This window comes from Mercurialis annua, linkage group LG5, assembly GCF_937616625.2.
Source record: "Mercurialis annua linkage group LG5, ddMerAnnu1.2, whole genome shotgun sequence".
NCBI classification, from domain to species: Eukaryota; Viridiplantae; Streptophyta; class Magnoliopsida; order Malpighiales; family Euphorbiaceae; genus Mercurialis; species Mercurialis annua.
This window is the reverse complement of record NC_065574.1, coordinates 4,054,048-4,068,467: the sequence shown is the minus strand read 5'-3', so window position 1 is coordinate 4,068,467 and position 14,420 is coordinate 4,054,048. Positions and strand designations below refer to the sequence as shown.

The 14,420-nt window shown below is 34.2% G+C and overlaps 3 protein-coding genes across 7 annotated transcripts; all 3 read right to left on the bottom strand.

Moving 5' to 3' along the window:
• Positions 1-225: 225 nt before the first annotated feature.
• On the bottom strand, positions 226-3,879 carry LOC126680239 (AP2-like ethylene-responsive transcription factor AIL1). 2 transcript variants are annotated; one of them, XM_050375321.2, is made up of 9 exons: positions 3,480-3,879; positions 2,816-3,377; positions 2,659-2,741; positions 2,526-2,534; positions 2,076-2,164; positions 1,901-1,974; positions 1,774-1,824; positions 1,327-1,403; positions 226-915 (listed from the first exon to the last, which is right to left on the bottom strand). In XM_050375321.2, exons 1-9 carry the CDS (start codon positions 3,664-3,666, stop codon positions 359-361), a joined length of 1,689 nt encoding a protein of 562 aa, XP_050231278.1. In that variant the 5' UTR covers positions 3,667-3,879; the 3' UTR covers positions 226-358. The 2 variants fall into 2 exon arrangements, with proteins under 2 accessions (XP_050231278.1, XP_050231279.1); XM_050375322.2 differs by lacking the exon at positions 2,526-2,534.
• A 2,433-nt stretch (positions 3,880-6,312) lies between these two features.
• LOC126682266 (ubiquitin-like protein ATG12) lies at positions 6,313-8,246 on the bottom strand. 3 transcript variants are annotated; one of them, XM_050377874.2, is made up of 6 exons: positions 8,112-8,246; positions 7,946-8,004; positions 7,616-7,684; positions 7,445-7,507; positions 6,757-6,854; positions 6,313-6,597 (listed from the first exon to the last, which is right to left on the bottom strand). In XM_050377874.2, the coding sequence occupies exons 1-5, from the start codon at positions 8,143-8,145 to the stop codon at positions 6,795-6,797; spliced, it is 285 nt and encodes a 94-aa protein (XP_050233831.1). In that variant the 5' UTR covers positions 8,146-8,246; the 3' UTR covers positions 6,313-6,597; positions 6,757-6,794. The 3 variants fall into 3 exon arrangements, with proteins under 3 accessions (XP_050233831.1, XP_050233832.1, XP_050233830.1); XM_050377875.2 differs by having other exon boundaries at positions 6,313-6,580; XM_050377873.2 differs by having other exon boundaries at positions 6,313-6,854.
• Positions 8,247-9,177: 931 nt separating this feature from the next.
• LOC126682581 (transcription initiation factor TFIID subunit 12b) lies at positions 9,178-14,275 on the bottom strand. 2 transcript variants are annotated; one of them, XM_050378305.2, is made up of 9 exons: positions 13,478-14,273; positions 13,059-13,277; positions 12,233-12,862; positions 12,037-12,111; positions 11,475-11,553; positions 11,009-11,073; positions 10,684-10,719; positions 10,357-10,602; positions 9,178-9,568 (listed from the first exon to the last, which is right to left on the bottom strand). In XM_050378305.2, exons 1-8 carry the CDS (start codon positions 14,042-14,044, stop codon positions 10,420-10,422), a joined length of 1,854 nt encoding a protein of 617 aa, XP_050234262.1. In that variant the 5' UTR covers positions 14,045-14,273; the 3' UTR covers positions 9,178-9,568; positions 10,357-10,419. The 2 variants fall into 2 exon arrangements, with proteins under 2 accessions (XP_050234262.1, XP_050234263.1); XM_050378306.2 differs by lacking the exon at positions 9,178-9,568 and having other exon boundaries at positions 10,423-10,588; positions 13,478-14,275.
• Positions 14,276-14,420: the final 145 nt, after the last annotated feature.

Below are 14,420 nucleotides of genomic sequence, written 5' to 3'. Positions count from 1 at the left end.
TAATAACCAAACTAAAATAATCAAAACAAATAGAAACCTTATAAACCAACCAGTTTAATTCAGTTCAATTTGAAAAAAAAATCACATCCTTGAAAATTCTACAAAAACAGTATAAAAAAATTCATGTATCAAAATATCAAATTTGAATATGGAATTCTAGAAGTAATGTGCCCTTTAATGACAAAGTATCAAAATACTTGTTTTACAAAAATTAAAGACACTGGATGACGGACCAAAATTAATGCCTCATAGAACCCAAATTTAAACTTATAAATGTTCAAATTGCCTATGACATTCTTGTTACCCTTTTTTTCCCTACCTTTCCTTTTTGATTAAAAAAAAATCAAACATTTACGACCTACTCGTTCCACAATGCAAACATGGGAACCGGATGCACCAAACCTAAACTACCAATCCTATTGTTACCGTCTTCATTATACTTCGAATCATTATACTTCGAATCCGGCAATGCGTAACCCTGATTGTACTCTCCACCAGTAGTACTAGTAGTGCCAACCGAACATTTTGGAGTTGCTGGATCCGATGAATTAATCCGGCTACTTAAACCCACCAATTGCGTGCCAGTAGTACCGGCGTTATTAGCATTTTGCTGCTGCTGATGTTCATCTGAATTTTCATTCCACATCATGTCTACCAGTTCATCGGAAGCTTCACTGCCTGTAATAGCGAGAAGGGGCTGTGGAGATCTCGATGATGCACACGAGTTTTCATCCTCGAGAGTCAATGGAATAGATTCTTTTGGTGAACGTTTAGCAAGGTCACTAGCAATGAGTGTTGAGCTTGAACAAATTCTCTTTACATCGTACCGACTAATGTCGAAATTAGTAACAGCGCTGGTACCCCTAAATTTAATCGCAGCAATGTCATATGCCTCGGCAGCTTCTTCTTGAGTGCCTATATATCACGAAAATTCACTGATTTTGTAACTCTATTTGCATATAATATGTCAACGCAAAAACTTATCAAGTGCTACGTTTCATCTCTCATACGAAATTTTCATTTATCATCCTACGTTGCACGGAAACTTCTTCAATTGCTTATAAATACATAAGCAAGTGATCTAATGCTTTCAAAAATTAAAGCCTAAGGGGATTCTATGATCAATTGTGAGGACCACCAAAATCTATATAAAAGATTGCATCATCAACATTTATTTTGAGAATATTTTTATTAGGGCATCCAAAATTAAAGTATGCAAAAAACAAAAGATGTGTGATGCAACATGAATACATACATGCATAAAAAAGTATATGAAAAATAATTAAATTTAAATGTAATTGAGAAAAATAGGAGGTAATTGCTTACTAAAAGTTCCCAAGTACAAATCCTTATTTCCAGCAACCCTTCCTATTCTAGCTTGCCATCTTCCATGCTGATGATGCCTACAAGAAAAAACAGAATTATCAAGTAAAAGGAAGCAAGGATAGGTGTATTAATAGCGGTATAGAGTTGAGGTTAAATGTGTCCGTGTCATAAACAGATTAACCCATTCATGACACGGCCTAAAATGCGGTGTGTACGAATTGACATGCGAACTCATTCAATCGGTTTCGACACCCGTTGTTGATCTTCTATATACCATACTTTGGGGTGGATGTTTAATTAATATGAAGATAGCTAGGTAAACACTTGGAATGACATGCACATGCATAATAAATTTGCCTATTATTGTCCATAATAGCTGAAAAAGCCTGCAATGAAAACAGTAAATAATGGAAAATCTGTATCATTGAAGTCTCTTTCTGCCATCACCTTGTCACACCTCTGTACACAGAAGCTCCTCTAGAAAACCCACTACTTTTCCTGCCAAAGTTTGAAAAATAATTTTATTAAAAAAAAATTACTATAGAAATTTATAAATATATAATAACATTTATACCTTCTCAAATTGGCTACAAATTCTTGCCTAGTCATGTGCTTCATCTCCTCAAGCTCCTTCTCATAACCGTTCAACTATATATTAAACATTATTAGACATTAAAATCAAGAAACTAATGATATGTTGAAGAATTAAATCTGTTTTTGCATATGATGACCTAAAACAATTTACTTACAGGGAAATTTATATGAGTTGTTGGTCCCCAATATTTTAAAGCTGCTAAATCATAAGCTCTTGCTGCCTTTTCCTCCTTATCATAGCCACCTGATCATAAAAACAAAAACAATTTAACAAAAAGAATGAAGGAAAAAGAAAGAACATGCACACTACCCAATGTTGTTTACAATACAAACAATCAAAGGTAAAAAAAAACAAATGATTATTCAATGCAAGTTTTGTGTCATGTTATTTGTACAACAATCCAATTGAATATTTATAATATTCAATTATTAAATTAATAAAAATTGAATAACCATTAAATATTACAACATTATAGATATCGTATTGGCTAGTCGCACGAATGACGTGGAATAACATTGCATTGGATAATCACTTCAAAATATATAAATATCTAATGACAAAATAAAAACAAGCAAATTGGAAAATTCCAATAGTTTCACCTTACCAAGGTAAACTGCAGAAGGTAGACACAGTAAGAGAGAAGTCCACAGTGAAAAAAATCAACCGTTAGTAAATTCTTTTGAACAAAGAAAAACAAAACAGTAAATAAAATGAAAATCAATTCATCTAAATATTACCTTGTCTTCCTTTTCTTGTTTGTCCTTCTTTTCTGCAACTATTATCCCACAAATGGGCTTCATATCTTCCGGTCCATCTATGCCTACAATATGTTCATGTCATGCTAATTACTCAAAGAAAAAAATTGAAAAAAAAAAACTGTAAATAATTATTTACCTCGTGACACCTCTGTATTGCGATGTTCTTTGTCCGAAAGTGTCAATAGATTTACGAGGAACAGGTTCTTTAGTAAGAGATTTAGCAACTGGTCGTTTACGATTCTCACCAACTTCAATCATTAAATTTTGAGAACTCGGACTCATTGTTAATGATAACGGCTGAAAAATACAATTGTTGATCTCATTTGAAGATTTCTCACTAGAAAATGGAGTCTGTCTTAGCCAAGATTTGAGCCCAGAAACTGAACTAGCACCACTCTCAAACGGTACGTGATACATGCCACCACTAGGGTTATGGCTAGGGTTTGGATCACAGTGATGGAGGTTACGGTGGTCATTGTTAGAGATTAGGGTTTGTGGGTTTTCAATATATTGATAATCTCCATTGTTGGCAGTGTTAAAGCTTGGTGGCACATTAACATTAATTCTGTTAACAAAGTTTTGGGTTTGAGTTTGATCTTCTTCTTGAGAATTTGAGTAACATCCTAGAAAATCTTCCAGCTTTGGACCTTCTTCAGTTGCACTTATTGAATCCATATTGCTCTCATCATATCTCCAATCTTTAAAAGGAATAATCATCACAAACTTAAAAAAAAAAGCAAAAACAGAAAATTTAAGAATCTGAAGATCAAAACCCTAATAAATATTATTAGAGTAAGTACCTTGAGAACCATTCGAGTGTCTAAAAGGATCAACGATGCAGAGAGATCCATCAGAACGTATAGGCATAACGGACATATTTTGCTGCTGCTGGTGGTGGTGGTGGTGTTCTTCTTCTTCATCTCTGTTAGTGAACTCATCATCGATCCTCAGGTGTGGACTGACTGTGAAACCTAACCAATTACTCATAATTATAATCTATTATCTCGAATTTATCTCAAAAACTGTGTAATGGGTTTTGTTGTAGCAGTATATAAATAATATGTCTGAAATTTGTTGGTTTTGTGAGCTCAAAGTTGAAAGTAATTTTGATTTTCTTTTGCTCTCGTCTTATATTCCAAGTCTCACTGCAAATCTCTATCTGTTTTGGCAGTGCTGCTTTGGGGTCTGTGCCCTATTTTAATATCTCTCATTTCTTCGTTTCGTCGTGATTCAAACCTCGCTCTAATATTTATACATGCATACACAGGCAAAAACAATCCAAATAAATGTGGCCTCATTTTGGTTATCAGAAATTTTCAGTGACTTTTTTTTTATCTATTACGCGTTTACTTCAATTTTTGTTTTTTTGGTCAAAATACTTCAATTTTGTAACTAAAATTAAAATTTATAAATTTTATTTGCTTTGTATTTTAAGGACATCCAAAATAGTTATTCAAGCTTTCAACGATTTATTCATATGTTCAGATTAATTAAAATTTATAATGTTTATGTCTAGTTCGTGTTCTGCCGGTAATTCGTTTAACTGCTAAAAAACGAGCTCAGGAATACACTCGAATCTTTTTATTAGCTAAACGTACCATTACGAGCTCACCTTATTTACTGTTAAACAAACGAATACGAGTTTAATATGAACCGGATCTAAATTCATTTTTATGATTAGAGACTTATTAAACTATAAAACCATAACATATAACTATTTAAATTTAATAATTTAAAAAATATTTTATATATAATTTAATAATGAGCTAGTTTGCGAATTATTTATTGAGTTTTCGTAGGAGTTAGTTCGCAATAAAGAGTTTTTATACGAATCAGTTCACGAATTATTAATTGACCTTATATGTGAATTCGTTCAAAAACAATTAAACGAGCTCATTTATGAATTGTTCGTAACGAGCCGAATATTTAACCGCTCGCGAGCAATTTGGTTCATTTACAACCCTAAATGAGACTAATATCATGAAATTTTATTTTTGAAGACCTAAGATTCAACATATACAATTTATAATGAAGATGTTCAATTTAAAAGATGCATTAATATAAAAATTTAACCGTGCGTTTTTTCTAAGGTATCAACACATGAAGTTAAACATGGTCCAATATAATAACTTTTGTAGGTGTGCCTCTTCGGTATATTTGTGATCTTCTATCAATTTAATATTGTCCAGTGTTTTAAAAATCGAACTGGCGGCTTAACTGGTGAGGCCGTAGTTCAACCAGTTCAGTGATTAGTTCAGCCAATTTATTAAATTTGAAGAAATTATGGTTCACTGGTTTTTACCGGTTCAACTTTCGATCATCGGTTTATTTCGGTTCAATCCGGTCTAACCCGATTCAACTAAAAAATCCATTTTTTCTATAGTTTTGGACCTGATCAACTGGCCGGTTCGGTCTGATTTTTAAGACACTGATCTGCCTATCTGCTAAAAACAAAAATTACTGGCTACCGCCGATTGACACTGGATCCTGCTCTTGTACTAGCCTATATATATAGGGATAGTATGGTGATTAGAAATTGAATTCCTTGAAATCTCCGATGGAAATTACAAAAGTATACAAGATGTAATGAAATGATCTATTACTGACAAAAAAAGGTTAGAACATGAAAATAAAGTAGGAAAGTAATTGGGCCAAAATAATTGTTTGGTCCAAATTTAAGAAGCATTACTGATCGTCCTTTCTCTCTTCACATGTTTCTCTCTTTTGGGCTTTTACTGTAACAAATTAATAATGATTCCAAATATTGGCCCACTTCTTAATTAGTTTGCACTACTACAAAGAAAAAATTGACATCAAGAGTAGTAAAAGAAATTCATATTTATATTTATACTAACATAATATTCATATTTGTGCTGAATTTAATAAAATGATTTTTAAATTAATTTTGTAAAATTTATATAAAATTATGATTCATATAAATCCAAATTAGATATAAAAGTTTGTTCAATGACAAGATAAGACAGAAAGAATCAAAAATAAAGAGTAAGATGTTCACGGATCGGTGAGGTTATTATATGGCTGGCCAATGCTACATGCTAATGTCACATAAATCCTGCGTGCCCATAATTTAAACTACAAGATTTGGTTTGGTTTGGTTTGTTGCAATATTACAACGAAAATTAGTACAGCCTGACTTCCTTTAAACTACATGCTAATGTCACATAAATCCTGCGTGCCCATAATTTGTCTAAACTACAAGATTTCGTTTCTGATAGTAAAACATGAAAAAACGTACAAGGAAGATGATCGAGTTTAATGTACTCCACCCACCACATTGCACAAAAATGAAATCGTCAGATTGTTACTGCATCTCTTATCTAGGATGCGCACAAACCATCTGAAACCGAATAAAACTAACAAATTTGGTTTGGCTTGTTTGTAATATTACAAAAAAAAATCAGTTCTCAATTCGATTTTGATTTTGGATATAAAAAAATTCACTTCACGTAAACCAAACCAAAAATAACCGAACCGAATCGCTCAGTTTAGGAGAATTCTGGTTTGGCTCGGTTCGGTTTGAGCCAAAAGCACACCCTTAATCTTTTCTATGCATGGAGTAATGGAGATACCCCCACAAGCTTAATTCATTCATACAGGTGAAAAAGAGAAGCATTTAAACACTGGATCGAGCAATCATTTGACCATTGAAATGAAATGACATCACAAGTTTTTACTATCATAGTACTCATAATTAAAGCAGCACAACCAAATGATTTTTTACTTGAGTATGTAAGTGAAATGAGTACATACGTTGTTGAAGTAACATGCCTTGGATCCAGCACTCCTACCCTATATCTTGAGTTGACTTGAAGGCAATCATCTAATGCACATCTCAAGTTCACTCAACTCTAATCTTCTAGCAGTGTCGTGAATATTCGGTCTAATCCAAAAAATAAACTAATTTACAAAAGTAACAAGATAAGAAATTAGTGACTACAAGTAGAACCGAAAGAAAAAATATGGTAGAGGTAAGTCCAACATGTTCATCTTAAAACTTGTAAAAACAAATAAGAAAGCAGAGTAGACATTATCCATGAAATATTGAAAGGTTCTTACATCATGAATAGTGAAGTAAGAGCATTCATGACTGGTAATTAGCCCCAGGCCATGGAACAAGCATAATTGACCAGCAATTTACCATCCACCCCAAAATTCTGCAACATTGGATTAAAAACAGTGGTTAAATCATAGAGAAATGTATCAAAATGAGAATATTTCAGATGTGCAGAAACTCAGTATGATTGGGAAAACCTCATCATAAAAATAAATTTAGAATAATAAAAAACTTAGCTTGGATATAGTTGAAAAACTATTTCAATGACAAATGAGTCAATTTGACTGTTGCATACTTAATTCATAAGTTTTATTCTCAATCTATAACATGCAATGATATATGGCCTTCATGTCAAGAGGAAAGGTCAGCTAGTCAAATTAATGTTTGCACAAACTTAAAACTGGAAGAAGGTGGACATCGCAGACAATGCGAGGCGAATAAACTTCTGAGAACACACACTGATGTGGCAGTGTACTACACAGCTCAGCTAGTGTTTGATCAGATACATATCAAGATAAAAAAATTGTAATTCGTGAAGCTCGTCTAATGTATTGTGGGTGCACTTATCAGGACATACGAGGGAACAGAGAAAGCATACAAGAAAATTTAGTTAAGACATGAATAGATAATTTACACGACTTAACATGATACGACATCAGATAAGTAATAATTTTTAATTCTAAAACTTACATTCAAAAGATCAATAACCAATTCATCAGGGTTTGGTGAGAACGAACTGTTGAGATATACAAACTACAAAAACAATAAAGGGAAACAAGAATTAATATTTTGGAGCACATAGACTATAAAAAATTGAAAAACAACGGGTCAATAAATGAAATCACATCAAAGATAAGCTACCACTGTCTCTCGGTGAAGCTGTCGTCGCAAAAAGTCAATCACCTTAGCAAATTTATCAGTCCCAAGTATCTGTGAAATCGAACAACAAATCACTAAAAAAGTTAAACGAACGGCTACACATCAATCGATAAAAATATCGAGTTCTGATCATTGTTACATTAAAAAATGCACTAGTGAAACCAATTCATAAAAGGAGTTTGCTGATACACCATTATAAATACATCCACATACATTAAAACCTAATTTGGCATCAAAATTCAATCCACAAAATTATACTACATAATAAAATAATAGAAGTAAAGAATTGTAAATATAAATTGAAGAACAAACCTTGAACTTGTTTTGCTTGAGTATCGGAGCATCGGCGGTTGCTTTCAATTGAACAATCACTGCATCAAATAACAAAAATCACAGAAGATAACATACATTAATTGATCGGAGTATGTAACTGAGTGAAAATTAGGGATGATTTTTGATTATAGATAAGTTAATTTACCTTTTTTAGCTGCAGTCGGCGACTCTGCCGCCATTGTTTCGTTTCTGTTAGAAAAACCGTCGCTGGTTTGGGGATTAATTTATAGGCTTCCCCCAGACAGAGGAGTCCAAGCTTTCAGCTACATTTCATCCTTGAACTTCACATGATTGACATTTTACACCCCTTGTCTTTATTTTAAACCTATTACACCTCTCAACTTTTAATATTTCATCCATTACAGTATTATATCATGTACTGACTTTGTATTTTTAAGTAACTTTTAAATAAGGCAGAAGGAACAAAAAATCCTCGACTTTTGTTCAAAAATACAAATCTGACTTTTTACTTTTTTTGGGCACAATTAAACCCTCGTGTTTTTAAAATTGAACAATTAAACCCTCGTTGTTTTAAAATCAAACAAAAAAATTTTTTTAGTTGACTTTTGGTACACTTACCCCCTCAAATATTCGGTAAACATTATAAACATTAAAATTATTTTTGAACTTCTTTCCTATATGATTATGAGAGACATGTCAGCCATTAACGAGTGTTTATAATGGTGTTGGACGAAATGAGTTATTTGTTCTATTTGAAAACAAAGAGAGCTTAATTATATCCAAAAAAAAATAAAAAGGCTGATTTGTACTTTTGTAAAACCTACGAGGATGTTTTTGTACCTTTTGCCTTTTACTAATTAATATACAGTAACATATATGATTTTTAATCAATTGAGATAAAATTTAGATGCTTTTAATTCGAGCTAAAAATTTCAAATGATATCAATCAATTCAAAACTATTATTGCAACTAAAATAATAGATCATTACTAAAATTCTCGCATAAATTAAATCATAATTACCTGTTTACTATCGACTTTTAAATGATTTAGTTATTTTTCATTAAAGTGTTTATGTCATTAAAAATTTAATTGATAGAAATAAAATCTAAATCCAATCTTTAAACATAAATTAAAATTAAACTAAATATTTTTTGTAATACATCAATTTCAGGATATAAATAAACTTTCATTTAAATATAAAATTAGTATAAATGAATTTATTTGGTATTGTATAAACGCACATTAAATATATTCAAAACCCAAACATATTCTATTAGAGAATATCAAGTAGTTTAATATGAAGTTCTGAAGAGATACAGATGATAAACCGAATCCAAAAAATCTAAACAAACAAAAACAAGCTTTCTGTAACAAATAATATATCAATCCATTTATACCTTAAGCTGGGGCAAGGGATCTAATTTTATAGGCTCATTGATCCCTCCCCAAACAAATTATAGTTTTCTTTTTTTCGTAATCATACTTTTATGATGCTAATCACTAGATTAGATAAATCATACATCAAAATAACTATAAATTAGATAATCACTGCTCCAATCCTTTAACCAATTTCGTCGGTCTCTACTGCTCCCATATACTTACAGGTCTGCTTCTACAGGTAATGTTTCTGTCAATTAAAACTGCCAAGCAGATGCAACAAGGGTTAGATGCAAAACTAAAATCATAAAATAAGCAACAGCGTCGTTCTAAAAAATGAATAAAGCAATTGCAATTCACATCTAGGTAAAATGCATTACGTAATTCATTACACAAGTCCATGAAAGATATCTTACATTGCAAGTTACCTCTCAAATTTTCAATCTCAAGAGCTACCCAAACTTTTTTTTTTAATCATGAACTACCTAAAATTGAGGCAATCTATCTAGTAAGGTGATAAGGAGTTCTGTTGCCGGAGAAATTCTTAAAGTGAATCAAGTGATTCAAGTCCTCCAAGAGGAATTATAAACCATAGTTTTAAGTGTGTTACCTGGCGTCATTATTCACAACTATGACTATCGATTAATGAAAGCCACATTAATTGATAATTAATTAGTACGTTTCATTTAGAAATGATGTAGCTTTCATTAACTGGTAGTTGTAAAAAATGATGCCACCTGGCACACTTTAACTTGATGGTCCATAATCTTGGTCACCTAAGAAATTTTTCCTGTTACAAACAGTCCAACGCTAAGCGTGAACCAGATTGCATGCACCATATTTTTCAGGAATAGGATATTTAACATTTGATATATAACGAAATAGCAAAATGAAAACCTACAGGGAAAAAAACAGCTAAGATCCAATTTTACGACAACAGAATTTCTTAGCACAAGATGCACGTGCACATTGTATGGCATATCAATCTCACTTTCTTTTGGTCATTCTTTTGGGCGTATTAGCATGTTGACATGAAAGCGTGAATACTCACCATCAAGGTCCATGCAACATCCAACCGGCATGAAGTCTCCATCAGAAATGAGGAATATATCCACTAAAATCGTGTGATCTGATGCAGCATTTGAGAACCTGTTGATTGGGAAACTAGCTTCTCTGAACTGAGTGAAGGTCTTATTAAGTGGTTATTAACAACTGGGTTGCCCAGCTCTTGTCTGATCATCTCTCTAGGATTGTTATTGTTTGTTTCTGAGTGCGGAGACTCCCTATTAGCACGAATCTGACAAGATAATTAGACTAAAATAAGTTTTATCATGCAATAGGAGAATTCACATTAAACATGTGTACAGATTGCGCTCACCGTATCAAGACGCTTCTTGTGGAGATCACCAGATAACTGCACATTAATTTGAACTCAAAATATCAAAATGTATATCTTCAACTTTCAAGTGTTATTTCATTTGAAAATACTAAGAAGTTTGCACAATAGAGGGAATAAACAGTTTGGACTCCACATGAACACACACATGAGGGGACAAAAGAGCCAGTGAATGGGATGAAAAATAATAATTCTCCAAATATTTTAATTCAAATCGGACTATCCTGTTTCCACTCCATCGCTAGATGGGTGTTTGACATATAAAGCCAAAATAATGCACGGATTTCCAAATAATGTCAATTCTTACATGTTTTCTCTGGAAATTTCGTTCTTCAGTTGAAAATCCAGGAATTGTCAGATGCCAGTTCTTCTCTGCATATGAAAATTAACCATCTGCTCATCAGAACTTGATTGCTTCACATCAGGATAACCAATGTAGCATATGTATCAATACTATTCTTATGTTGAGATCTATCAACTTTTTAACAGCCTATGTCACATTATGATAGTAAAAGATATGCAAGATAAAATGTAGCCTAGCACTTATGCCTCCCACAGGAAATATAAGATAATCCTCTACTCGTGCCATTTTTTTTTAATCCTCTAACAGCATGAGTTTGCTGCTTGGGTGATAAAATATTATTGTGTCTTTTGCCATAGAGTCCTTAGCAGTTATCATTTACACATTGATGCATAAAGCCTATCAAAAGAAATTGCACCTGATAAATTGCAAGAAAAAATACTGAGGTAAATGCTGCGTGTAGAGCACAAACCTAAGTGTAGCAATAAATCCTTGGACTCTAAAGTTGAAGATTTCCGGTGTTTAGCCAAACTGCATGCAAATGTAGTCACCTGCATTTTGATACAAGAATAAACGATTCTGTATAAAAGATACAAATTGGGTCTCCTACCAAAAAATAAAAATGCAATTATTTTCAATTTTCAGTCACAAAAATAAGCTGAAAGTTTATAACAGTTTCACATGGCAAACTTCCCAAATTCCTGTTTAGTTGTGTCTGGCCATGGTTCCAGCTAGCATTGCAGAATTACCTAAAGCTAACTATAGTCATTCCTTATGTTTCATTTAGAAAGGAAAAAAAAGACCTAAATAGTAAGGTTGAAAAAGTTGCAAGTTCAAGAACTAAACAAGCATGTGATGTTGACCCATCCCTTGGTGTAATAAAAAGACTAAAGAAACAGAAGCACATCAAAAGCATATGAGCACCAACTTCACAAAACACAAGTGCATGCGTGTGTGCATGCAAACATGTGTTTCCACAAGTTTCTGATCTTATTTATATTTTCAGTAAGGATTAGGTGTGGTAGAAGCCTTACATTATCAATAAAGTCATCAGCAATCTCCAAAAGAAGCTCTTCAACTTCAGGGTCTACCTTCCCCTGTGAATCCACCTACAGATGTCCAAGAAATCAGCATTTAAAAACCATTATTATTATGCATTGGAATTCATGGCAGGGCATAGCACAGAATTTAAAAATTTGAGTAGCATATGGAGTGAAAAGTTAGAAAGACCTGGGAAACCAAGTCCTGGATCTTTCTCTTGCCAAGTAGTTGGTTAGTTGCTTCCGTTCCTTGGCTTGAACTGCCCCCTGGTGTAGTTGTACCAGATGTTGTCGCATCTGGTTGTGATCCTGTCAAACTAAGAGATTTCTGGCCTGTGTGCCCTTGCATCCTTGGAGATTGTTGTTGCTGTTGCTGTTGCTGTTGCTGATGCAAAGGCATTTGTTGTTGTAATTGTTGCTGTTGTTGTAATTGTTGAGGTTGTTGTTGATGTTGTTGCAGTAGTTGCTGTTGCATCTGCTGCTGCTGGTTATGTTGTTGTTGTTGTTGCTGCTGCTGCTGCTGCTGCAATTGTTGATGAGTCATTGAGGGCTGGTGCTGTACCAGCTGAGATAGTTGCTGTGAGTTTAATGGCATGTTTTGAGAAGATGAAGCCAATTGCTGCTGCAACAGAGCCTGTGACTGTCTCTGTTGTTGAAGACGGAATGAAGGTGAGGCAGGACTGGACATTCCTGCCATTTGCTTCAACCACTGTTGCTGAGGTAGAGAGTTCTGCATCATAGATGATTGTGCATTCTGAGCCAACCCAGAGAGCTGAGGGTTCATAAATGCCATTGATGACGACCTTGATAAATTTGGCACCTGTAATTTTTTAAGACATTATTACAATCAAACAGACAAACACACCAATTGAAACCAAGACAGTTACAAAAAGTCTAGCAGCTAAAGCACATTAATTTGTAAATGCAGAAAATAATAATGATTTTTGCAAGTCCAGCAAAGCAGATCCACTAGCAAGAGGCAAAATTAACCGATGCTATCATAAAATAATTATTACCTGAGTTGAAGTGAGCGGATTTTGCTGCCCCAACTGCTGTCTCATTTGTCCAACACTCATCCGCTGTTGAGCAAATGCGAGAGCCCCATTTGGCCTTAGTTGTGAGGTCAAATTAAGTGACCCCATCATTCCCATGGCTTGCATCCCCTGCAAAGGCTGTCCTGGAGAACTACCAGGATGGAATTGCGACCCTTGGACTAACCCAGCTTTCTGCCTCGGCTACACCCAAAACCTCAGTCGTTTTAGAGACCATTGTTATTTCTAACATTATACATACATACAAAATTGAATCACAACGGTATAATGACGTATTCCGCACACAAATTCTTCCAATATACAACAAGTAACCAATACAAAGGACTAATATTTCAGTATCAACTGTATTTAAACTAAGACTATACGAAATTCAAATGACATACCGAAGTCAACAAATTAAGCTGAGCAGCTGCCGCAGCGGCAGCACCTGCCCCGGTCAGCATAGGAAGGTGCCCACTTTGACCTAAAAGTGCAGACCTAGTTAAGTTAGTTCCACCAATTTGTTGATTCTGAGAATTCTGTTGCAAATTTTGCTGAATCGAAGCAGACCCACTAAAATTAACTTGACCATAAAGCCCCTGTTGCTGCTGCTGGTGCTGCTGTCTCAAAACGTTGCCGAATTGCTGCTGCTGCTGCTGCTGCTGGGTAATTTGGGTTAAACGAGACATGGAAGGAGATCTTTGCAGGGTTTGTGGGATTTGATAATTCGACAAGGCGATCACATTCTGTTGAGGGGATGCAATTTGTTGCGGGTCAAGAGACGGGGAATTTTGAGTTAATTGTGACGGAGTTTGAGGTTGTTGTGGTAGAGACGAAGTGTTTGAATTTGGGTTTGGGTTTGCTAACGGCGTCTGTTGTGGCTGGGATTGCAGTTGCTGTTGAGGTGATGGGTCTATTGGATTTGGAGATGGTGTTGGTTTTGGTGATGAAGCTGCTTCACTTTCCGCCATTGGCGGGTTAATTCGAGTAATTGTTGAGCTTAAATATCCGTTGATTTTGACGGAAGTAGAATTGGGTTTGCTGATCGGAAATTGTAGAGACTTACCGTAAGTAAAATTGGGTTTACTGATCGGAAATTGAAGAAATTTTCATCGACAAAGAGAGAGATACAGAAGGTGAGAGAGAGCCGGAGGAAGAATGAGAGAGGACCGATCTGAGCCGTACCCGCAATTGAGATTGTAGGGACATGTTTTTATACGTGGCTTTACGTTATTGGTTATAGTTTTACTTGGAGCTGACGTGGATTGAACCAAACCCAAAATAGTTACTTTCCCGGTTAATTTTACCGGCTTTTATTACAAACCAGTTCCAATGATCGCTACTCAA